Raw genomic sequence first — 24,533 nt, 5'->3', positions numbered from 1 at the left:
AAGAAGAAAAAAAAGATACAGTAGACGTTTATGGATAGGATGGAGTATCATGGGGATGTAATGTAGAAAAACAGCTGCAGTCTAAAGCCATACTTAAAAATTTATTAAAATTTGTAAACGTCAAATATTATTTGTGGTCAGGTATGACTGAAAATCAATACAGCCTTCTTTAGAAAAAAAAAACCCTTAAGAGAAGCATGCTTTAAGTATGCGGTCACAGCATGAGCATTACACAGCAGGTTTTTCAAAGTCACTTTAAGGGTATTTTGTAGTCTTTGGGTTTTATAGCTGTAACATGAAGGAAATTATAGTAAATAACTCTCTCTAATGTTTTGGTCATGATCATAGCTATGTCATAAATAATTAATGAATTAAGTAATAAGTAATTAAAGTAAATCATTTATTTATATTTTATGTATATATTGAAATTAATATTACATTTAAGCAAACTTTTCTTTATATAGGTCTGATACATCAGGTTCACATTTCTGGATCACTCTAAGCATACGCTTGTCCTGTTCTGAAGTAGTCACTCAAGAGAGCATCCGAATTTTGGAGTCATCTTTTCTTTTCTTTTTTTTTCTTTCTTTTTTTACAAATTAATAGATTTTTCAAATTATGTATGGGTGATTATTTACTGATTGATACATCAAAGTGTTTTTGCAAAAGAGGAGCTTACTGTTTCTGTGAGACCTGATATTATATTGTTAATTTTAATTACTTCACATAACTTCCAGCATGAAAGACATCTCTCTTTTTTTTCTTCTTTTTTTTTTCTTTTTTTACAGTCTATGGTCTGCACACATTATGTTCACATAGAAATCTTTTTAGTAAACTCTATTGGGTGTGTGTACCTGCTTTCGTACAGTCTAGTTTGTACACACACATCTGGATATTTTTGCGTTACTTCACGTTTACTAATGCGTGAAATTCCTTCATTCGATTTCTGATAGCAGAGCCAAATTTGCATTACCGGAGGGCACATAGTCTGCCATGTTGTTCACATAATATTCTGTGGCTATTTAAACTCAATATATTTAACGAGTAGTGCAAAGAGAGTGAAAACTACTTTAAAAGTCCACATTCTTCTGCGCGTGTCAAGCCCTCTCGTGAGCTGGGGGAATGTTATGACGCGGCGAGCGAGCTGTGCTCTGAGATCGATTAGCTCGTCTGTGCAGAAGTAGACAGGAACAAGCTAACGTTAGATTGGCGAAGTCGGAACGAGTGTGATTAAAAAAACACAAACAAAATACAGAATCATATATACGACAACCTCCAAGCTGTCAAATTGACTTGAAAAGCGGTGCACCATTGCTTCGACTAACTTATTGGGATAGACAAGGGATCAAGAGGTAGGTGTATATCGAAATGTTTATTCGGTGGTTTGGTGTCGAGAGGGAGCCATCTTACAACACTTTATTTTTGCTCGGAATGCTAGCTTAGCCTAGCTCGCGCCGTGGCTAAAACAACACGCATTTCCACAATTTGACACAAGCCCGAGTCGTTATAAGTCACTCTTGTGTATCCGTCTAATAATGCCGTAAAGTTCCGTTGCTCTAAAAGTTTACATTTCAGTTAACCACTCAGCATATAAACTAAAAGGTTTCTGCACACATTGAATGGCCTTCTATGCTAACTGTGCAGTGCTAGCGAGCGTTCAGCAAGTGGAAAGACTAGTAAGTTTGTTACAGTTTGTTAGTATTTTTAACTCCTGTATGCTCCAGAACGTTTGACTGAGCATATTAAATAATACTATGCAATTATCACAAATATATTTTAAAGTCGATTGTAGTTTATATTCTGCCGCTAACTCTTTTGCTACTTATACGCTTGCTCTTAGTTTTCCTCCTCTTTACTTTATGCTTCAGCAGTTTTGCATTTTACAGAAAACTTGTTTATCTTATTGTAACGTAACTAGACAGTTCACGGCGGTAAACGGATATATTTCATATAAAATTCGCTGACAAAGAGATGATTAGTCATGTTAAAAGTGTAATTGACAAAAATGTCATTTTTGAGTGATAATTTACTCGCTCTATGATATACTTTATTATGAGCAATAGAAAAAAGGCATGTTTGGAAGAATGTTATTGACCTGACAGTATCAGTCATTCACTTTCACTGTTTTTCCATGCAGTAAAAGTCAAATAACAAGACAAGATGTCATTCTGCATGTTATCTCCCTTTGTATATGATGTGGGAAAACATACAGGTTTTGAATATGGTGAAATGAGTGGCAATAATGTTTATATATTTTTTATGAATAAAGTTAAAAATTCAGTATTTTATTGCAGGTGGAGTGTGTTAAATATCCATTTTAGTAGCACACTTGTAACTTGTGAAAGGGTTATTGCAATGATGTTTTCGATAGTTTGCACTGGCAGATCACATTAACTTTCCTTTAATTTGACAAAGTAGTTCTGCTTTGTGACTTCATTTGTTATGCTTAAATATCTTCAAATATATTCTCTCAGCTTGAGGTCATAGAAACTGCATTCATAAAAATTATTCAAGATTGGAAAAGCATAATTTCGAAAGCTGTCACCCTGCAGAACGCAGCTGTCTTTGATTGATGTCTTGTCAGCTACCCATTTTTGAGAAGAAATTAATTTTGCCATTGATTGCTGAGTGATCACGTTTTTACACGCATATATTTATCCAGCACAAAATTGATCTAAATATTGGTTGTTGTTTTACAGAGTTGGTCTGCAGATAAATTGTGAAGATCTGGAGGAGGAACGACCTGTTGGATTTGTGACTGCAGGATTTTAAAAGACCGGGATCTCCCAACATGCAATAATACAATCTGGAGTACACCTGTTGTTTCACACTGAATGTTCAAGGTTGCTTGCACCTGGACGCTTTTGTTTTGGTTTCGTTCGATTACCAATGCACTGTGTTCAACAGGAATCAGTGCATTTTGGCTTCAAGTTACTCACCTGTGGAAGCTGTTTCGAATTTGATGAACTGGAAGGCTGGAAGTGTTGTTAGAGCTCAAATCATATTTACTTTAAATTTTTTCGGTAGCCTAACGTGATATTGGTTCACCAGCCATGTTATCAGCCATGTGGGGCGAGAATTAAAGATGTCAAGTTTTCATTGTTTGGTTCACTGAATCATCCAAAGTATGAGCTGTTGAAAGCTAAAGCAATTCCGATGACTTTATAATAAAAAGCACTTCTATCAATTGTGATGTGACAAATCAGCCCCCCTCCCCTTTTCATCCTGACGTAGCACCTTCGCTGTTTTGATGAGGTGAACATTTTAAGATCACCACTTGCGCAAAACAGCTTTGTGTGGTACAAACCCACTCCGTTTTTTTTTTTTGTTGCTGTGTGTGTCTTCAGTCCAAAATGAGTTCGTAAAGGAGCTTCTGAGTGTCAGAGCAGGCACAACGTGCTGCTACCACAAGAACCCAGAATAAGAGACTGGAAAATCCAAAAGTTTGACTTCAGAACCCCTTGGATTTGCTTCATTTGTATCCAGTCAACCTGAATGCACACAGTCAGCATCGGTAAACTAAAGGTGTCGCGGAGGGTCCCTCTGGCATTACTGATCAAACATATCCACTATTCTTCCAAAACTACACGCCACTGATCAAGAACAACTTGGTGCATCTCTTCCGTCACCTTACAGTTTCACCTTGGGCTGCACAAGTTTCACTTCCATCCTTTTCTTTGCACCATCCTGGAAACTGGAGCTTGCCTGTGACAGGAGTAGCGGTTGTCCTGAGGCTTCAAAGCCCGTGAAAGTGCATTGGTTGGGCCCTCTACACAGATACAGCCAAGGACAGGGTCATCGAGCCTTTGTCTCTGGGGTAAGAATCCAAAACATTTATTGGAACTTTCTTTGGTATTGATTATTTTGTACTTTGAATGAGTTATCACTTATGTAATGGAATGTGAGATGTGTCATTAAGTAGAATGTATTGGTTTAAATTTAGTTCGAATGAGTCTAGTAAATACAGTCAATCATATTAAGGCCATATTAAGAACATTAAAACAGAAGTTAGTGGGGGGGGGGGGGTGGTTGTTTGTGTGTGTTAATGCTCAACCTAGACACTTCCAGCTTGTCTTTACAAAATACGTGTCGTCTTTTCTCTTAAAAAAGGAAATTGAAAATGCATGTTATAGATCATCTTATGTTGTGTTAAATTTTTAAAACATTTTTTTGGCCTCATAATATTTAACTCACTTTGTCATAACTTGATCTTCTGGTATAAAAATGACAGACTTTTCTCTGGTAACATGCTGCACTTCTCCAATCATTTAGTCTGGTTAAACTCTGCCCCTCCACATTCAAGTGGTTTTCAGATTAGTTCAAATGTGTGGATCAGCTCCTTCATTCCTAGGGCTGGCACAGGTGTGGTTTCTATGGACACCTTTTTTTTTAGTGATATCTGTCAAGTTGTGGGGTATATTTTATGAAAGGTTTTCCGAAAATAATTTGCAGCATCTTTAGTATGCAGATATAACTGTAAGTAATTTGTGGGTTGATATCCACCAAAAGGCTAAGCACTGGCCCTGCGGTGCTTTCAAAATGTTTCTCTGTTTCGTTGAGTATCCCAATCAGCCTGACTCAGCAACATGGTCTCAAACCATGAGTTTCAGAGCAAGACTATTTTGTTTCCTGACCTTTGTCTGATGGGGGAGTATTCAAAAACTGTTTAAAAACAGTCATTAGGAGCCAAGCACCGAATGTGCGTAGGCACTGATTTTATCCATTGGCATTCTTATTCTTCTTCTTCTTCCGTTTCTTCCGCTCTCGAATCTATGAAAGCCCATAGAACCGCTTGTGAAATTTGGCATACTGATAGAGGAGAGTCCCGACATTTAACCATAGCAAATTTGTAGTCTCTATCTCAAACTCTTTAGCGCCACCACAGGTTTATTACTTTTGAACCGTAAGGCACAGAAGGAAAATGTTTTCATCTGAACCCTTGGCTCATGCCGAGTCAAATGAACACTGAAATTCAAAAGTAGCAAGGTTTCGTTTTTTTTTTTTTTGCTATTTTTAATTGTCGACTCCTTTGTCTGATTCTCACCAAAATTGGCTAAGATTTGATAACAGTGCCACCTCATTGTGACAAGTGATTAATCCATTAAAATTATATAATAAGTTATGATTTTACAGCCATTTTGCTTCAAATCATCCTAATCTTGCTTTAATTACTAATTGTAAGTTTACAATTGAGTTGGTCTGATGCTCAATGCTTAGCTCCTCATTTTGCCTTTGGGTGCTTGGCCCCTTAATTGATGTATTTCCTTTTGTATTTGGTGCTGTAGAAATCAAAATAACCTTTTCAAGTCACCTTAAATCAAATATTACTTTTTTATTTTTTTATAAATGATTCATCCATGTACGTCTTTATTTAAACATTTTTTATATGCCCTCGTAATCTTTAATCAAAAACACGAATGTCTCCTCCTATCCGGAATGATAACAAGGATGATGATGTGTACATCTGCTCAGGGGCTGGGTAGTGAAGTTATCCGATGGCTAAACCCTTTTCAAAACTTTTCCACCAACTTGCCACCTGCATTCACAATCACAGCAATTAGCAAATGTCCTGCATTATCAAGAGTCCAATGTCCAATGCGTTAATGTGACTTACTTGTATTAGTAGATTATAATGACTTGATGTTTTGACTAGTTCTGTCCAGGCTGGACTATTGCAGTCCTCTCTTGGCAGGTCTTCCAGCCAGTTCTATCAAACCTTTACAATTAATCCATAACATGGCAGCAAGATTAATTTTTATTGAGCCGAAAAGAATACATGTCACACCTCTGTTTATCAATTTGCACTGGCTTCCAATAGCTGCTCACATAAAATTCAAGACATTGATGTTTGTCTACAAAACCACCACTGGCTCTGCACCCATTTACCTATAATATGTGCCCTCTTTAGCCATCTTCAAAATTCGGCTTAAAACACATTTCTTCCATCTTTATTTTGACCCTCTAACTTTAGCACTCAAAAAAAAATCTAACTAGCTTTCTTATATTTTTGTATTCTGTCTGTTTTCTTTTCATTTATTATACAATAAAAAGACATCTCACATTAGCTTGCTCTATTCTTTTTCTATTATAGCGGTTTTCGTTTTATTTATTATATTATTTTAAAAGCCATTGCTACGTGTACTGTGTTTACCGGTAAGCTAACTGAGACTTATTATAGCACTTGTATATCGTTGATCTCTTGTTGTTTTTGATTGCTTCCATTGTCCTCATTTGTAAGTTGATTTGGATAAAAGCATCTGCTAAATGACTAAATGTAAATGTTTGTTGCTTGCATTGTCAGTTCAGGCCATGAGGTTTGATGCCTCCATCCATTGACGGAAGACACTGGACCTAAATGGCGCAGCATGACTTTGTTCCTGCCTGGCTTAACTTCTCCACGCCTCAGCCCGCCAAGGTATTGTAAGGGAATGTTGACTTTGAATCGATTTAAAAAAACATTTTATTTTATGTATGACTCAAAATCCTCTCTTATTCTTCTTGAGCCTAATCATTCTTCTCTGAAATCAGCTTTTTCAAGCTCAGGCTGTCTGTTTAATTTGTGTCCTTGTTTTTTAGTCCCCTGCTGCCCCCCTTGAGAAGCATGGAGAGCACTTTCCCCGCGGAGACAGCCGGCCGGGATTAAACCGCCGCAGGCACAACTCTTCTGATGGCTTTTTCAACAATGACCCACTAAGAGCACCTGGAGGTAGAGGAACACGCATCTAACCTCCTTAGCATGGAGCTTTAATCTGTTTCTTGCCCTATGTAATAGCTGTTCATTTTTTCTTCAGGTGATGTGTGGCAGCAGCCATCTCTGTTGAGGCATGACTCTGTAGACTCTGGTGTTGCGAAGGGGAGTCAGGGGGGATTGGGAGGACCAGGGTGGAAGGAGACCCCCAGCTGGCATGGGGTACAGAGAGGCCAGGAAGGTCCTCACCACCCCCATGCTCGGCATATCAAACGTGGTGGAGGCGAGAGGGACAGACAAGGGGGTCACCGACAGCGTAATGGAAACTTTCATCCACGCAAAGGTGGCCAATATCAGGACCGATATTCTGATGAGGAGCGCAACGATGACAAGCTCAAGTTTGTTGATGAGGACTTTGTAAGTATTTTGTTCGCCTTGAGTTTGTTTACTTGGATAGTGGAGTCACACCCCTCCCAGGCATGAGTTGACTGGTTGTGTCATTGAAGAGATTTAGTTCTGTCATACTTTACATGCCTTTCATGAACCAGCTGCATAGTTACTCTGCATTCAGTCTTTCTGTTTTCATGTGAATTTCAGCCCTCCTTGAACCCGGAGACAACTGGAAAGCCAGCCAATCAGCCTCGTGCTGTCGGTACTCCAGCAGGAGTATGGGGTAAAGTTGCTTTCATTAATTGAGTCACCTCCTTTCAGCTGCATAAAAATTTAAATATCATGTTACATTTTCTGGTTTGTTCTGTAAGTGATTTTTTTTTGCAACTTCTGTTACAGAGAACCCCCCTAGTGCTAAGCAGGTTATGTCTAAGATGCTGGTCATTAAGAAAGTGTCTAAGGATGATCCCAGTGCTGCATTTTCAGCTGGTTTTGCCAGTGCTGGCCCTCTGCCCACCAATGGTTCGAAAGTCCCCATCACTGGACCCAGCGTCTACAAGAATCTGGTCCCCAAACCTGCCACTGCCCCCACCAAGGTACTAAGCCAGTGGATCTGAAAATAGTACATGATGTTTGGGATATTGGGTGGCATCACTTATAGTGAAAACTAAGCTTTTTTTCCTAATGTTGTTTTGATTGTATTAGGGCAATTGTGTCATTTTTCATCTATAAATAAAACCTTTGCCTTCCTTTTTATAGCCTGGCCCATGGAAACCCAATGGAAGGGAAACTAAAGTGGGTTTACATTTCTCTGGAAGGGATTCGGCCTTCACCAGCCCAGTTTCTGTGACCAAACCTCTGACACCCGTCAGTACACCTGCCCACGGCACTTCTAAAGAGGTAAAATGACAAAGTCATGGATTCAGGTTTTTTTGTTGTTGTTGTTGTTGGCTATGATTTAAAAAAGTTAGGACAATATCTTTTTATTTAATTTTTTTCTCCATTAAATAAGAAACGCATGCAATGAGCAAGATGGCCATTGTTTCTGCACTAAATAGACCTCCTGACACTCTTTATTTTTAGGTCCAATTCAAATTTGCTTCATATAAATAGTATGGTAGTTGTTAAGTTTAGGCATGGGCTAGGATTAGGAGATTTAATATATAGTCATGCACAATAAGGCAGTAATATGTGCTTTATAAGTACTAATAAAAAGCCAGTATGCTATTAATCTGCATGCTAGTTAATAGTGAGCTTTGGTCCTTAAAATAAAGTGTTACCTTACCAGACATTCTACATTCCTTCTCATCTTTTGCCAGTAATTACCTAGCACCCAACATTTCCTGAAAATCTGATTGTTTTTGGCTTCATTTCAGAGCAAATGCTTTCATGGTATCATTATATAATTCCCATTTACAAAACACACATGCTGATGAAGAATGAAAGAAAGATGTTTACAACACAGCTGCTCTATGCTTCAGTATTCTCTGTTATTCATCAAACAAACGTTATCATGTTTATCCATAGGAGACCTTCAGTAATCAACACCGCTGCTTACCCAGCATTTTCTTATTTTTAACTGGTTTATCGTTCCATCTCTCCTTCTCTCTCTCTCTCTCCATAGCCGCCCTCCAGCACTACCCCTCCCATAGACATCACCCCCTCACGGCTAAAACTTATGCGGCGCAGCACAGACCGTAAGAGTGAGTTTCTGCGTGGGCTAAAGGATGAGAGAAATGGGGATGTGAGTGACTGCCACAGCCCAGGAGCTCCAACAGAGGTGCACATGAATTCATCTCTGATCTGTAGCATATTAGCTGATGTAATAGGTTCATTAATTTGTCATTCCAGGCTCGGTTTAAGATTATCAGAATGAGCTTATTAACCGATTGGGAGAAATCCTGTTTATATTAGTTCCAAATCCAACCTACAACCTTGTCAATAAATTATTTTAATTAACGTAATATGTTTCTGGAGGAGGGGGGATTAGAAAGTAAAATTATGTAATATATAAAAATTCTTTCCATCTGTTTTGTTTATCAGCCATGAGCAATAATAAATGGAAAGATTCGTATTCGTAGTTTCTGTCAGCTTGAATATGATGCATTATGTATTGTTTATTTAACTGATTTCAGTATGTTTAGCAAGTAATTAATAGATTTGCTTGACCTTAAATGTCTGTTTGCCGTGGCTTCATTTGTGGTATTTCTTTGCATTTAGGGAGAAGGAAGTACCCCAGAACCAAAAGAGTTTGGAGAGAGTCATGAGAACGGCATCTCCCACTCTCTCAGTGACTCAGACCCAGAGCACTTGTCCAGCTCTCTGGAGGCGGAACACAGGTCAGAGCGACCAAATCCAAACACTTCAATGCGTTCTCCTCCATCAGACACACACAAGCTCAATTCCAGATTCTAGTGAACGTCCAACCAAAAATGACAAATCGGTTGTCATTTACTCATGTCAAGTGTTACTTACTTTCTTCTGTGAAACACAAAAAATGTTTTGTTCTAAAGGATCCTCAAAACAGTTTAGGTTCCCATTTACGTGTATTGTATGGCCAAAAACATTCCGAAAGTCAATGGGAACTGAAATCAAGCATTAAAAATCTATTTTCTGGTCAAGAGAAGAAAAAAAAATACTGTATTTTCCAGGCTATAAGTCACACTTTTTTTCCATAGTTTGGCTGGTCCTGCGACTAATAGTCAGGTGCGACTTTTTTATAAAAAGTAATTTGACATGAACCAAGAGAAATGAACCAAGGGAAAACATTACCGTCTACAGCCGCAAGAGGGCGCTCTATGCTGCCAGAGATGCTGCTCAGTGCTCCTGTAGCCTACACTGAGCAGCATAGAGCGCCCTCTCGCGGCTGTAGACAGTAATGTTTTCTCTTGGTTCTTGGTTCTAAATAAATGCCCCTTATAGTCCAGTTTGACTTATATATGTTTTTTTTCCTCATCGTGACGTATTTTTGGACTGATGCGACTTATACTCAGGTGCGACTTATAGTCCGAAAAATACAGTACATACGGATTTGAAAAAACATGAGGGTGGGTAAATTATGACAGAATTTTCATTTTTGGGTGAATTTTACATGGGCAGCAAATATATGGAAGACTACTGGGTTCATGAGTTGCCAAATAGCATGTTGCTAAACTAGTAATTAAATATACGTATTTACAAGCAAATATCTCTTAATTCAACCACCACATTTAATTTATTTTTTCACATTGCATCTCAAATTTTCTCTTGAATGATACATGCAATGGCATCTTATAATGTGGCACCATATATTTGGTCCCTTAGGGACACATTTATAGTGTAATGCTAAATTTATAGGCAGCACACTAGGTTTTTGAACAGAGCCTCACATCGTCAATCCGCTCACAACCCAACAACATAGACAACATCCACTGTCCACATACTCACACATATGGATCATCTGTCACAGGTTGCTGAAGGCAATGGGATGGCAAGAATACCCAGAAAATGATGACAACTTCCAGCCCCTCACTGAGGATGAACTCAAAGAGTTTCAAGCTAAAACTGAACAGGTATGGGAAATGTATACATATGGTTTCACTATTTCACTTTTTTTTCCTTGAATTTAAAATTTAAGTGCATCATAGACATTTATAGTTCATTTTCTCTGAGACTGACTGTATTTGTGTTCTGTCTCAGATGAAGAAGATTGGTCTGGGACGTAACGGTGTGCTCTTGAAGCCACGTAGTGTGGCCCTGCTAAACTGGAGGAACACCCCTAACCCTGGCCTGGAAGAGGGCTCTGAGTCTGAGACGAGCAGTAGCAGCCAGACCTCCGATGATGATGATACCTAATGTGGCTTTAAACACCCCTCTCACATTTCCCTCTCTCTTTCACTTAATCGGTCTCCTCCATCACACCCATTTATTTCAAACTTATGGAAGAAGCGAGAACCGATTCTTTTCATGTACAAGAAACATCGGTCATATCCCCGGCGGAGATAAAAAAGTACTCACTTGTCAGCTCATAGACAGTGTCTTTCTGTTTGATTTCCCCCCCTCTCTCCTTGTCTGCATTTTGTTCTTTCTCCTGAACTAGAAATGTCAAAGAAAGCCACACACACCCTCCACCAGATCTTTTTTGTTTTTGCTTGGGAAAAAAAAGAGACTAATTCATAATAATAACACCAGTTATAACCGTGATTTACCGTGAAATATGACGTCATCTGAATGTTCTATAAAATGGCTTTGACACCTTTCTTTCAAATATTTTTTCCTTTCTGCAAAAACAATTCGTAGCATTAGTGTTAAGACGAAACAATCATTGTGAGCCGCTGACTGCGACGTTGCTCCCAGTCCCTCATAGAAATGAACTCAAGCCAGTCATCCCTGCAGCAAAAGAAAGAACTAAAGCAACACTGAAAGGACTGTCACATGCAGTCTGGCAGCTAGAACATGAGTCCATTTCTGGCTCCAGTTCCAGCAAACTGCTCATTTTCATTCTGCAGAATCATACTAATATACCTGATTTCATGCGTCTGCCAAGAACACGTGTGAGAAAACCTTAAAGGATGTTTCAGAGTTAGATTTTAAACCTAGCTTGCGGAAGAGTTTGTCAGGAACTGGTTTTCGAATAAAGGTAACGTTTGGATGGAAGGGTCTATGTTTTATATGTTGCATTCTGGGAAGCCAGGCGAACATCCACATGTTGAGTTCACAAGAGGTTGGATCCGTTTAGGAAAGATTGAAGTTAAAAAAATCCTAAACGGACTGTTCTTTTTCTTGCCCATATATGGTGTATTTTTTTTTTCTTTTTTTTTATGATTTACCTTAATTTAAACCATATTGAAATCCTGAACATTTCAGAGTTATTCTTTAAAAAGCATTTTCGTGCTTACAGAAATAATGCTGCGGCAATCATTTTCAATAGCTTTACATTCATTGCATGTAGATTGGTATGGGGTATTCAATCAACACAGAAAGGTTTGATGATCTTCCCTCACAGAACCCAAATAAAATCTACCCAATGGAATAGAAAGCATTAAACATTATTGGGCTTATGTAATGTTTACAATGCAGGAATTGATCTGAGCTGTCTATGGTTTGTAATGACTGTGAACTTTCTTTGAGTGATTCCGTAAGATGGCTTGCACGCTTTGTTCTGCTATTTTGTTCTTTAAACAGTTCATTATAGTTCCATCCCTGCTGCTGGCAGTGAAGCAGAGATCCATCTGTAGAAGTTCTTTATTTCATGAGGGACTGCTGGTGTAAATTGTGCATCTCCTTTTTTTGTACCTTGTTTTTGCTGATAGGGTATAAAAATTTGCTTTATCACAGATTTAAGTTTCTTTTTTTAATTTTGGTACAGCTGTAAAAATTCCCAGATAGTTTTTTTCTTTTTTGCATTGTTTCTGCAGCCTTGATATTCAGGGTGGATTGTAAAAAATATAAGAATAAAAAATTGTGAGTTTTGGAAGATTAAGATTATTTTGATAACATTATTTACAGATTTGAGAAGATAAAAGGTGTCATGTATGGGTTTATCTGTATGAAACCAAGCAGACATAAACTACTGCATCATAATGAAAAGGTCGGAGAAAAAAAAAATTGTAATAAATATTTTGCATCAGTTTGCCAAACATGTCCAGCCTTTGGTTTTCTGCTTGAAACACTTAGGGGATCATTCTTTATGTTTTAGGACTGTAGTTAGTAATGTTCAAAATATGCATGCAAAAGATAAAAATAATAAGCATAACACAGAAGGATAGGATTCGTCTTGCTCTAGCCCCATCCATTCTTTACCACTCCCTTTTTCCAAGGTGATTGTAACCAACAAACAAAACGTCCGTCAACAAATCCACTACATACAAGCTAAGGCAGACATTCTAACAAAAAGTATATCTATCTGGGTCCAGTTTAGAATTTGAATAGGGCAAAAGTTGCTAACTTTAATAATTTGCTGGAGAAATGGAAGGTTTGGGGGACTTAATTTGTCATAACTGTAAGATGGCATTCCATTCTAAAGGACTCTTGGATAAACACAAGGCCAAATTCTGCATTGGCACAGACCTAAAAGATCCAGTACCTCTATGGAGAGGTCAAAGGGGATTCACTCAAAAAGAACGAGCAGCTGTGAAGACGGTGCATCCTACAAGGACAAGAACACCTGATTTAATTATTGTAAGTAGTTGAATACTAAATTATTCCAAAAACCTGCAGTTGATTTGTACATTCAAATATACTGTGTATACTAATTTGAATAAACCGAGCAATTAATAGTTTGTTGATCAAATATTGATGAACTATTTCAAGATAATAATAAAAAAAGGGTAAAAAAAAAAAAAATATATATATATATATATATATACCTACCTAAAACTCTTGAATGGTAATTAAAGTAATACTGTTAGTATGTTTCTTGATCCATTGGCCAGCTGAAGGAACAGAGGAATCATGAGAGAGAAAGTGGACAGGACAATGTGTCAGAGAATACTGCACTAAACAAACTCACTGAGGAGGTACAGGACCACATACAAAGCTAATACATCTGGTTCAGAGTGGTCTTTATGCTCCATCTGATGATCTTCTGTTTTAGTTTCAAAAACTCAGGATTTCATTTGAACAAAACCTGCCCAGGAGACAGACAGAGGTCAGTTTGATATGCTCAGCTCTATAATGTAAATACTGTGGTAAATATGATGTGGTGTTACGTGTTTTGGACATTGGGTAAGTGTTCCTCAGGTGTCTGAGGAGCAGGCTTCAGTCCAGCAGAGAGCTGATGAGCACAGGGCTCTTCATGAGCAGAGACTGGCTGAGATCCGGGCTCGCAACCGTCAGCTGGAGAAGCAGAGAGAGGGTAACTTCTCCTAGATCAATTGTGTCATAAAAATGAGAAAAGAAAGCTATTGTTTTTTGTATGTACATACAAACACAATTAGTAACAATCATTGTAGAATTGATTTAGTTTTATATGGACAAAAACTGAGTTTTCAACTACACCGTAAAAAAAAAAAGAAAATATTTTTCAAAGTAGTTAATAAAACAATTATAATTTGAATAAGTTTTTCTTCTTAATTAAATACGTAACTTGCTGATTCTTTGTAAATTTAATATCAAAATTTACACTTTTTGTTTTTCTAACTATGTGCCATAAATTTTGTGGTTTTGATAAAGTAAATGAAAACACTTAAGAACTTTATTCCTCTTGTTATCTGAAGATCACTTATTCATATTATCAATCAAGCTGTAAAATGTGTGAATTTTGTATTTAAATGAGGGCATTTAGCATACATAAAATGCTTGATATGAAATTAGCTGGAGTTTATAAAAAAAAATATTTTAAACATCATTCCTACCACAGAACGCTAAAGAGTTTGTTTTCTAAAGTCTTAAATGGGACCCCAAAATGTTGTCCCACTGTTTCACTTAGCAACTGCAAACTCATGTTGTGATTGGTTGAAACACCTCAAAACTTGTCGAAATGAACAATGAGCAGAGTGTGAAAGTCTTCTCCACTACTTTTTTTTTTAATGATGTGTTTATCCCAGAAATAGAAGAGCGGCTTGCCGAGTTGGCAGGACGGGAGAGGACGGCTCATCTCGAGGAAGCGCTGCAAGAACTGAGGAATCAGGAACAGAGGAATGAGGACGTGCTGCAGCAGCTCAGCTCTCACATCAACTCAATGAAAGGGTAAGGGAGAGTGGAGGAAAAAGGAAATGTGCAGAGAAGCTATAAATCCATTTATGCATGTTTATACTCTGCTGGTGCTGTAGGCCTAAACCATTTGAAGTCCCCTCCAACCCACCAGAGGAAAAGAAGACGCAACATATTACTTTTGACTTGATCTCTTCTGTGGCTGGACCTCTCTCTGCTCAGATAAGGTTGGTGTTTTTAACTTATGTTGCCAGGATGATAAAAGAGGTGACAAAAACCATGCAATTTCATGATTTAGGGAAGTATGCATATCAAATCTAGGAACAATAATAGGCTTTTAAGTCTTAGGAGTAGGCTCTTTTAAGAACTGCCAAGAAAGCTCCTAAACACAACCTTGTAACCACGTGCAGCCAGTACACCCTTGCAAGCATTTAGTGCCACTTTAGCAACCATCCAAACCTCTCTAGGATTATGGTGCATTTGTTTTTTTGAAACAGAGCTTTGCGTCTGGCATACATGCAGTCCGGTGGTTCAGACCCAGAGGTTCTGGCCCATATGCATGACCTTCAAACGGAGGCTCTTACACTGGAGCAGACAAAACATAGAGCTGAAAGCAAGATAAAAGGAAGAAGTGAGTAGTACCATCATCACTGTAAATAATATTTGGAAAAATAAAATACCAATTAAAAGTTTTGGATTAGCAAAATTGATTCATTGATTGATTGATATACTTATTTATTTAGTTATTGTTCAATGAAAAACAATTCAGTTGATCAAAAGTGATAGTAAAGATTTACACTGTTAACAAAAAAAGAAAAAAGCAGCACATTGATTATAATAAGAAATATTTCCTGAGCAGTGTAGAGGTAATGGCTACTGAAAATTCAGCTTTGTCATCACAGGAATAAATTACATTTTGAAATGCAATAAAATAGAAAAAACAAAAGTTATATTAAATAGTATATTACTTAAATAGTTTTTACTGAACTTTGTCAAATAAATGCAGCCTATGAATGTATGTATGAACATTTGAATGTTTGTTCAAAGAAGTCCATGTCTACCAACGAGTCTGAATATATTTGGGGCCCATTGTACACTATTCTTTAGGATCCAGGGTCATATCTCATTTCTGTCCTGCCAGGGATGAGGTTACCTCACAGAGTGTTGGACCCTGATGTTCTTGCTGTGGAGCAGGAGAACCAAAGGCTTGAGGAGGAAATCCTCAGAATCCAGCTGGCCAGGGAGAAGCACAAAGGAGAGCATGGTATCTGTTCCTCTAAAATCTGAAATCTTGAGCATGACATGATGAATGATAAAGTGATGTTTAACATTTGATAGAAAATGTGTTAATTGTGTGATGTCTAATTTGCATGCTTAAACTCTGCTATAAAATTATATGCTCATAGCATTTGATATTATTTGAATAATACTTGAATATTTCAATATATTATTTGAATATTTGAATTAATCTTTTCTGGATCAGGATTCACTGATATCCAGAAAGACCATTTCCAACAAATGGCTAGCCTCCAAGTTGAGATTGCCTTTTTAAGAAGAGAAAAAGAGAAGGACCGAGAGAGGAGAGCTCCTCTGTCTGTGTTTCCTGGATCTTCTATGGCCTTAACACATCTTGATCTGCCACTGGTGAGACAAAGCTTCAGCCATCTTAATTTATACTGATGTAATATCTGTTGGGTTAATGTGATAATGTTTAAGAGTGCACAAAATTCTCTTTGATACTGCCTATTTTCATTTTGTCTGTAACGGAGAGATGGATGATATTCAATTCTACTGAATATTATTTTTAATTAAATGAATCCATTTAAAAAAACTATAACTACAATCAGATGTTTTAAATGCTACAAGTGAATTTAGGCATGAGAACATAATATAACATATAACATACAGTATCAACATGTCCAAGATCCAATAATTAAAAATAATAATAAAAATAATCAGCCAATAACCATTTTATTTATGAATAAAAGGTTCAAAAGAATAGCATTTTTTATATATATATATATATATAAATCTTTAGGATTATTGTCTTTGCTGTCACATTTCAATCAATTTAATGTCCTTCTTCATTCTATGGCATTCTCACAAAAGAGTGATTGTGAGAATTATAGTGAATGAAGAATATGGTGCATATTTATTGTATTTACCAATGTTATTATTGCAGGATCAGAGTTCAAAACAGCATTCACTGATGGGATCCCATATAACTGATCCACTGGAAGCTTTTGGTCCTGCTCCATATGATCCTGTGTAAGACACATTTTCACTTCGTCCTCTACGGATTTCTTTTTCTAATTTAGTCCCTATAGATGCTTGTACATGTCATACTAAATATATTATGATATGATTCAAATCCAGCTATTGTCTGAATGTGTGTGTACAGGGCTGGGTTCGTGATCTTCTATGACCTGGTGATGGGTGTTGAGGCTACTTTGAGAACAGTGCGTTTATTGGCAGGGTTATATTTTAATGGGCAGAAGTTGGGACAGACCACCCCAATGCCACCTGTGCTGTGCCAACCTACAGGACCATTACTGTCCAACAAGAGTCCTGGAAACTATGCTCTACTAGCTGTTACACAACCTGTGCCAAGGTAGTTTGGTGCAGACATAAATATGGATAGATAGAGCTGGTATGTTTACATAATTTAATATGCGTTTCATTTCAGAGTACAGCCAACTTCAGATCTCTCTTTGGTCATAGAGATCCAGACTTCTGAAGGTCTGGATTTGTTCAACCATGAAACTGAGGGCTTGGTGACTTGTGGCTGGACTAAGCTTGATCTCTTTGACCAGCACAACCAGGTAAACAGTGGTCACTGGAGGCTTCCCTTCCGCGCTCCCCCAGTTCAAGCATCCTTAAGTCCAGGTCAACTCAATTCCGTGCAACAAGTATGTTCAACAAATAATAAAAGTCTGATGTTTTATTAACATGTATAAATGTCCCACGGTACTTTAAACTATTAAATCTGACTAAAAATGGCTTCTTTCTTTACAAGCTGGGTAACATGGAACTTTGTCTTCGAGTAGCAAATGCTCGTGATGGAGATAAACAGACCCTCGAAGAGATTGACCCCAACAACACAAACCAATACAAGTCAATTTCCATGGTAGGCAAAATATTTAACTTGCTTTTTTAGAAGCAAAATTTACAAAAGGTTTTCTTGTTTAGGTGGCCTCAAACACAGTCCTGGCGAACCAAGAACCATGTTAACACTTTGCAACCCTCATCCAATCCATTACCTTCAATGCTAAAACAGATCACATGGAAAGAGACCAGTTTAGGACAAATTGAGTAATTCAACCCAAATCTAATTAATCATAAAGACATTTTTTTCCACATCTATGAAACATTAGAAGTTGTTAATTACTCGACATGGATACAAGTTTTGTGTGTGTGAGACTTCATATTGCTCTAGGAAAAGTGATTTAAGGCAGCTTTATCATTTTCACACTAAATAGCAAATATACTAGTATAAACATTTTACTTATAGTTCAACCATTATATTCATCATCTTCTCATGGGATTCCATAACTTTCTGTCCAATGAATTTCTATCATTCCATTGGACATCTAGCCGTTTTTGAAGCAGAACACTAGTTTAAAAAAAAATAATAATAATAATTTAAGAGCCGCATTCACATATGCAAATATCCTTTATTCAAAGTTTACTACAATTATACAAAAATTGGACAAACGGGTTATTTACAAAACAAAAGAGACAAAAAGTTGTTCATGGAGTATGAGGCAGGCATGCGCTGCTGGTTGGAAGATAAGTGGTCAATCAGAAGAGGCCCATTATGCTGACGTCTCCACAGAGGAAGACTTGGCTGGCTGCAAGAGAAAGTGAAAGTATTAAAACAAACCGCTGATTTAAAAAAATAATAAATTATACAATAAACTGAAGCATGACAAAACGTACCAATATTTAGCCAAAAGAAACAAACTTCCTCTAAAATAAGATTTTGCTAGTATGTGTAAAAGTGCATCCAGCTGAACCAGTCCTCTCCTTGTATTCTAACAATGTTATGATGCCAATATTTTAGAATCCTGCAAGTAACAATTCCAATCTCAGGGTCACAAAAATGTTGTATTTCTCGACTAAGTCGCTTTGGATAAAAGCTTCTGCCAAATGAATAAAAACCCTAGCAAAAGAGCAGAGGGATTTTCTTTTAGCATGAGAGCAGGTATTAAGGCCGCTGTCTTGTTATGTGGCAGTATATTTAATCTACACACTGGATAAGAATTTTTTACATTCAGTTAAAACACAACCGTTCATGTAACATGCCAACACAGGCTTTGATATTTTGGGGGGTGTATTTGCACAAGATGCAAAAGCAAACAAGTTGCACTGTGTACACGGTGTCAAACAGTGCTCAAGTGGAGCTGGTTCACAGCTTCTTGCGTTTGAATATTAAAATTGGCAAGACTTGATGTGAAAATGACTTGTGATGCTGCTGTACTGACAATTGTCAACTATTCCAAGCATCTTTTACACTGGGCCAGCAAACACTCCTTATGGTCAAGCCCTGTGACTTCAGAGGAAACAACAGGCCTATCAACTCGCCTCCTGCTCCATTTTCTCCTGGACTCCATTGCTGTTGTGGGCGGAGTCGTCGCTGCCATTAACTGAGGTCTCCTGTTTAGTCTTTTTAGCATCACTGTCCTTTTTTGGACTCTCCTCTTCTGGTTTCCTCTGTGCAGGAATAAAGCAGGACAGAACACTTATTTTTTTTGCACTGAACACCTAGTCTCTACATGCTACTACAGCACATATGGCCACTTCAACACCACAACTACAACATGCCAAGCCAAAATAATGAAGCACAAAACACCATAGAAGCACCAAGCAACACCAAAACTAATCTAGTTGGCAAACTCAGCTAATGACCCAGCATGCAAAATTGACCTCAACTAAGAGAAGGTAGCACTGCAATTGCCCCTTTAGAGGCAGACTACCCTCATTCACTCCAGTTAAGAACCTCAAAACATGCTAGACCAACCACATACCCCCCCCCCCATCCCTAGGTCTACTGCAATGGTTAAAACTACACTTCAGTGATGGATACTCACCTTTTTGCGAACAAGGTGAGAAATGTCAGAGGCAGACTTTGAGGAAGATGCACCATCAGCTGGCCTTACAGGAATCTGAAAAAAAGAAAAGAAAAAAAGGGTGGCACTATGTATTATAGGCTAAAAGATTAGAAAGGGATACAGCAGTATCAATACTGACAGTCACTTAAGCAGAGTTCAGACAGCACGATTTTTAAAGTAGTCAGATCACCGTTCTTTTCACACTGCATGACTATCTTAGCCAGCATTCAGTCACTGCTGTGTTCACACTGCACGATGGATCGGCGACAGAAGGTTTCGCACTGCATGACTTTACAATAGGAAGAAGAATTGCAGACAACTCTGTCTGGCACGCAAACTACGTTCCACAACCAAACACCCACGAGATGTGACAAGGAAACAACACGATATCACGTGCAAGACCGGAGTTTTCACATGAGACTGGGATAGCGGAGATGAAATGTCAAAACAGACACAGGTGCTCTTGCTAAATTTATACCAACTTATCTTCCATTTCATGGGTCCAAATAGACAGAGAAGAAAGCCTTTTTCTGAAATGAAGCCATGCTTGCTGAGATTGTGGTCTAGAACACCTCCCCAAACTCCCCGCTGCTCTGTATATTGTGCTCTCATTGGCTGTCGGTCATCGCCAATGTAGTTTTCAGTCAGAACACTTTTCGCCGACAGGTCCAGATATTTAGTATGCCAAATATCTCGTGGGCATCGCGACTCGGCAATTCTCTCAGATCGCGTCGTTGCTCATTCACACTGCGTGATTGTCACTCGCGTGAACGAGCACAGATTTGCCGGTGATTTCGGGCATTTGTCTGCAATTTCTCAACCTGTTAGCGAGCCAAAAATTTGGCTAAAATAGTGCAGTCTGAACTCAGCTTTATTTGTGATCAAAAAAAAAGGTTTCTCAACTTTCAAGTGTTTTCAGTACTTTTAACTTTGGTGCCAAACACCCTTGACATATTTAGCTGGTCCATGTCATGAGGAAAAAAATAAAACCCATACACAAAACAGTATGGTCCATTTATGAAATTGTAACAAAAAGTATCACCCATCCCTAATGCTAAATCAAGGTAACAAAGCATTAACACACCTGACTAGCAGTAGAGGAAGACGGGCCACCATTTTCAGCTGGAAATGCAGACGAGGTGGATGCTCCGGCCTGTAACAAAAATTTCAAAAAATCTCAGTGCCCCTTCAGCCATTTTTTGCTGCATCCTTGATGACATGCGCCCAATTTCTCCACTTTGTGTGTACTAAGAGCAATGCTAGGGATGCATGACATAACGGTACCATATTCAATAAAATGTATAATACAAGCTAATAATATCATCAGCCACTGCAAAGCACTGAACAATGGATATGCATTTGCAATATTGCACCAATGCAACTCACAAGAGTCTGATGGATGGCCTCAGACGCTGCAGCTGCCGTCCTCTGGCTCTCCTTTGCATCTTCGATCTTCTCAGCAATTTCTGGCAGTAACAGTTTCAACTCCTCAAGCTCAATCTTCTCTTCCTTTGCTGCCTCTGCATCTTCAGCCTTTTCTATTAGCTCCTGAAGCATAGCTGCAATAAGAGTGATGTGGAAATAAGTTGAGTGCACCGTTCTTGCTCATGGCAACTAGTGTTATCAACAAGCAATTCCTCAGTTAATAAATGCATGAGGACTGACAAAAGACTACAGTAAAAATGTACTTACCAAGACGGCTCTCAATGACTTTGACAGAGTTGGAGAAGTGCTCAATGGCTTGGCTGTACTGGGTTGTGTAGCTGTAAGTTGTGCCCAGCTGGTAATGAGTCTCAGCCAGAAGACGACTATGAGAGGGAAGGTGTTTCAGCTGCAAGGTTAAACACTCATTGAAGTCCTCCAGAGCCTGGCTGTAGTTACCTGCATAAAACAAAACGGAGAAACTAATTAAGACTGAAGAATGACTAACGGATAACTTCCATTATACAGCAACTTGTGAAACCAAAAAAGGTCCTTTTTTCCCCCATTTTAATATACTCCCACCACATACACACCTGATTCAGCTCCAACTTCTCCAAGTTTCAGGTAAATCTGTGCCGCCATTAGCTGATCTTCTTTGCTCTCTTTTCTACAAACCGAATAAGAGAGGTTTTTTCAAAAGTTAAATTTAAAAAATAAAAAGATATGGGCATACCTTTTATAAATGACTTTTGCAACTTCAAGCATCTCCCAGGCTAACTGTAGGTTTCCAACTTCATCCTCATCACTGTCCTAAAACCACAAAGACAATAAACCAATAAATAAATGGGAGAGGGTTAAAAAAACAAACAAAAAAAAAACACTTGGATTACAAACCTTATCCTTTGTTTCACCCTCTGCATCCTCATCATCTTCATCCTCATCGTCATCTAAAACATTAAAAAGGTTAACTCACGGACACTGAAATGTGAAAACCCATCACTTTGGACACCCCTCAGTGACACTGCAGCTTAAAATAACAAATACTCTGTGGATCCAACGGAGTTTAGAACATTCACCAGGTGAAATTCAGCAAAAGTATTTAATACTGAAATTGTGCTCCCCAGACACCACACTTCACTACCTCCATCCTCTTCCATGGGCTCTTCATTTTCTTCATTTCCATTTTTCTCCTCAAACTTTTCATCTTTTTCAGTTAGTCCATTTGACACTGTGACATCTTCCTTTTTAGAAGCGCTTTCATCCACACTTTTTAACTTCTCAACTTCTTTGGCAGGTTCCTCATTTTCAGCAGGTTTATCCTCATCTGGAGCAGGTTTTGCCTCATGCTCAGCGGTTTTCACATCTGGAGCAGGTTTTGCCTCATGCTCAGTGGTTTTCACATCTGGAGCAGGTTTTGCCTCATGCTCAGCTGGTTTCTCAGTTTTCGGTGATGCTGCATCCCCTTCCTTTGGCTCTTCAACCTTCCCCTCAACTTCTTCATTCTTCTGCTCACCTTTTCCCACCTCTTTTTCTATCTCTGACTGAGTTTTGTCCTCTGACATAGCATCATAAACCTGTGCTCGAAGCTCATCTCTGGTTTTCTCTGCATCATAGCACAAATGGATGGATATTTCTAGGTTACAGCCAGAGCCCCTCTTAATCGGAATCAATTATAAAATAAATAAAAGGCACTGTTTTTTGTGCAGAGCACAGACAACTGTCAATATGGTGGTTCTTTGGAAACAATTTTTGCAGATGTCAAGCCTTGAGTATGTATGAAAAAAATTTAACTGGCAAACTAAAACTTAATACAAACCATCCAAGTTGTCTGCACTTTCAATTTTAGAGTCATTCTGTATCTCGCCTTCTTCAGAGGATTCTTCAGGGACTCCCTCTAAAGCATTTCCAAGCACAGTATTCTCCATCCTAGAAATATAAAAAACAAAAGTTAGAAAAACTGAAAATCTTTTCCTTTTATAAAAGTTTATAAAATTCAAACCCAACTAATCCATATACCTAGCAAGCTCCAGAAGGGCTTTCCCACACAAGAAAAAGGCTTCACCACATTCATCAGCAGTGTCTCCATACTTTTCAGCTCTTAAGGGGGGAAATGGGTAACACATTATGCATTTAAAACTCAGTGTTAAATAGTGTACTGAATGGCAGACACCACATCTTTAGATAAAACGAATGCATTGTAATATTCCTTGACTACTCACAGCATGGCACAAGCCTCCTGAAACACACTCACTGCAGACACAACATCACCCATCACCAAGTGCCGGTTTCCTGTGCCAACCAGCTTCTTTGCTTCCTCAGAAACATCGACGGAGCTGAAAAATGTAACGAACATGTGAGTGAAATGAAATTCTATACTCATTTTATTGCACCGAGTAAACGAAGTATGGATACCAACTCACCTGTCTGCAGCGCTTGACGAGCAAGGTTTCTCCTCCATGCTGCAAAGATAAAACAGTTATAAAAATAGTTATACAATATTAATAAAACTTGCTTCGTCTGAAGAATACGTCCAATGCTAGGAAGTTTTCAGAAAAAAAAGTTCGCTTCAGAAGTTCTACGAGTGTGTAAGCAACATTTACACGCGGACATGACTAAAATCTAATGTCACATTTTAATGTCAATATGACACGCAAAGTGGGCAATTTTGAGTGGTGTGTTTGTTGTTACCGCCACCTTTCAAACTTAACGCTAGATTTCTGCGCGCGCGGCCATTTCAACGCAGCGCCTTGCGCGCTGACGGGCCATCGTGACCGCGCGTCGACAGAGCGGGACTTTCCTCATTTAGGATATAACGTTAGAAAGAAACTAGCAGTTCATTTTAAACTATCTCCCGCCAAATGAAAGCAGCCAAACACAACACATCAGCGGGAATAAACGGCGATGCCACCCCGTCGCGTGCGACGATGTCCGGGCGCAGGAGAAAAGCGAGCATTTTTTCTTCACGGAGAACAGAGCTGCTGCAGCTTTGTTATCAAACGAAACCAGCCAAAAACCTCTCACTCGGACTTCCTTTAACTTATCTGATTACTTCCCAGGCTCAGTAGCGCACTTAACCTAAAAATTGTATTTTACCTTCCAGCAGTTGAAGCAGCTGCTGTTTCCTCTGGCATCTTAACGCGTCAAATAAACAAAGCTGTAATGTACTGTTGGGTGATGTGCGTGCAAATGGCAGGTTTGTGAAGCTGCTCCTGAATTAGTCTTTGTTGGCGCCTTTAAATACGGATACAAGCCGCACTTCCGCTGAACTACGACCCTGTCACAAAAACGCG

The 24,533-nt window shown here is 38.5% G+C and overlaps 3 protein-coding genes across 8 annotated transcripts; 2 read left to right on the top strand and 1 right to left on the bottom strand.

The window, feature by feature from the left end:
- Positions 1-1,154: 1,154 nt before the first annotated feature.
- Positions 1,155-12,436, top strand: gpbp1l1 (GC-rich promoter binding protein 1-like 1). Of its 2 annotated transcripts, none has more exons than XM_026213526.1 (12): positions 1,155-1,352; positions 2,700-3,817; positions 6,302-6,415; positions 6,577-6,706; positions 6,792-7,105; positions 7,286-7,361; positions 7,478-7,674; positions 7,838-7,978; positions 8,703-8,858; positions 9,299-9,417; positions 10,527-10,629; positions 10,757-12,436. In XM_026213526.1, exons 3-12 carry the CDS (start codon positions 6,356-6,358, stop codon positions 10,910-10,912), a joined length of 1,452 nt encoding a protein of 483 aa, XP_026069311.1. In that variant the 5' UTR covers positions 1,155-1,352; positions 2,700-3,817; positions 6,302-6,355; the 3' UTR covers positions 10,913-12,436. The 2 variants fall into 2 exon arrangements, with proteins under 2 accessions (XP_026069311.1, XP_026069312.1); XM_026213527.1 differs by lacking the exon at positions 1,155-1,352 and adding an exon at positions 1,656-1,676.
- Positions 12,437-12,689: 253 nt separating this feature from the next.
- On the top strand, positions 12,690-18,046 carry ccdc17 (coiled-coil domain containing 17). 2 transcript variants are annotated; one of them, XM_026213525.1, is made up of 14 exons: positions 12,690-13,237; positions 13,498-13,575; positions 13,653-13,706; positions 13,799-13,913; positions 14,605-14,746; positions 14,830-14,937; positions 15,208-15,341; positions 15,852-15,974; positions 16,194-16,354; positions 16,893-16,978; positions 17,112-17,321; positions 17,397-17,619; positions 17,727-17,837; positions 17,900-18,046. In XM_026213525.1, exons 1-14 carry the CDS (start codon positions 13,025-13,027, stop codon positions 17,939-17,941), a joined length of 1,800 nt encoding a protein of 599 aa, XP_026069310.1. In that variant the 5' UTR covers positions 12,690-13,024; the 3' UTR covers positions 17,942-18,046. The 2 variants fall into 2 exon arrangements, with proteins under 2 accessions (XP_026069310.1, XP_026069309.1); XM_026213524.1 differs by having other exon boundaries at positions 13,492-13,575.
- Positions 18,047-18,364: 318 nt separating this feature from the next.
- On the bottom strand, positions 18,365-24,501 carry nasp (nuclear autoantigenic sperm protein (histone-binding)). Of its 4 annotated transcripts, XM_026213521.1 has the most exons (16): positions 24,337-24,493; positions 23,664-23,702; positions 23,463-23,576; positions 23,260-23,340; positions 23,060-23,169; positions 22,662-22,846; positions 22,385-22,622; positions 22,138-22,190; positions 21,977-22,053; positions 21,837-21,910; positions 21,514-21,702; positions 21,208-21,380; positions 20,906-20,974; positions 19,801-19,875; positions 19,295-19,423; positions 18,365-18,561 (listed from the first exon to the last, which is right to left on the bottom strand). In XM_026213521.1, the coding sequence occupies exons 1-16, from the start codon at positions 24,372-24,374 to the stop codon at positions 18,526-18,528; spliced, it is 1,680 nt and encodes a 559-aa protein (XP_026069306.1). In that variant the 5' UTR covers positions 24,375-24,493; the 3' UTR covers positions 18,365-18,525. The 4 variants fall into 4 exon arrangements, with proteins under 4 accessions (XP_026069306.1, XP_026069305.1, XP_026069308.1 ...); XM_026213520.1 differs by having other exon boundaries at positions 22,385-22,846; XM_026213523.1 differs by lacking the exons at positions 22,385-22,622; positions 22,662-22,846 and having other exon boundaries at positions 24,337-24,501.
- Positions 24,502-24,533: the final 32 nt, after the last annotated feature.

This window comes from Carassius auratus, chromosome 31 (assembly GCF_003368295.1).
Source record: "Carassius auratus strain Wakin chromosome 31, ASM336829v1, whole genome shotgun sequence".
In the NCBI taxonomy this organism is placed as follows: domain Eukaryota; kingdom Metazoa; phylum Chordata; class Actinopteri; order Cypriniformes; family Cyprinidae; genus Carassius; species Carassius auratus.
The sequence above is the reverse complement of the archived record's forward strand: the minus strand, read 5'-3'. Positions and strand labels throughout refer to the sequence as shown.

What these genes read in the sequence shown, in the direction of transcription:
- ccdc17 (XM_026213524.1), top strand. Translation starts at nt 13,025, where the DNA reads ATGGAAGGTTTGGGGGACTTAATTTGTCATAACTGTAAGATGGCATTC. An exon ending in GAACACCTGATTTAATTATT is followed by an intron (nt 13,238 to 13,491) that starts GTAAGTAGTTGA and finishes TCCATTGGCCAG; the next exon opens with CTGAAGGAACAGAGGAATCA. An exon ending in CCTGCTCCATATGATCCTGT is followed by an intron (nt 16,979 to 17,111) that starts GTAAGACACATT and finishes GTGTGTGTACAG; the next exon opens with GGCTGGGTTCGTGATCTTCT.
- nasp (XM_026213520.1), bottom strand. Translation starts at nt 24,374, where the DNA reads ATGCCAGAGGAAACAGCAGCTGCTTCAACTGCTGGAAG. An exon ending in GCCCTTCTGGAGCTTGCTAG is followed by an intron (nt 23,170 to 23,259) that starts GTATATGGATTA and finishes TTATATTTCTAG; the next exon opens with GATGGAGAATACTGTGCTTG. An exon ending in AGGAGAAAATGGAGCAGGAG is followed by an intron (nt 18,562 to 19,294) that starts GCGAGTTGATAG and finishes TTTCTCTTGCAG; the next exon opens with CCAGCCAAGTCTTCCTCTGT.
- gpbp1l1 (XM_026213526.1), top strand. Translation starts at nt 6,356, where the DNA reads ATGGCGCAGCATGACTTTGTTCCTGCCTGGCTTAACTTCTCCACGCCT. An exon ending in CCCACTAAGAGCACCTGGAG is followed by an intron (nt 6,707 to 6,791) that starts GTAGAGGAACAC and finishes TTTTTTCTTCAG; the next exon opens with GTGATGTGTGGCAGCAGCCA. An exon ending in GCCCAGGAGCTCCAACAGAG is followed by an intron (nt 8,859 to 9,298) that starts GTGCACATGAAT and finishes CTTTGCATTTAG; the next exon opens with GGAGAAGGAAGTACCCCAGA.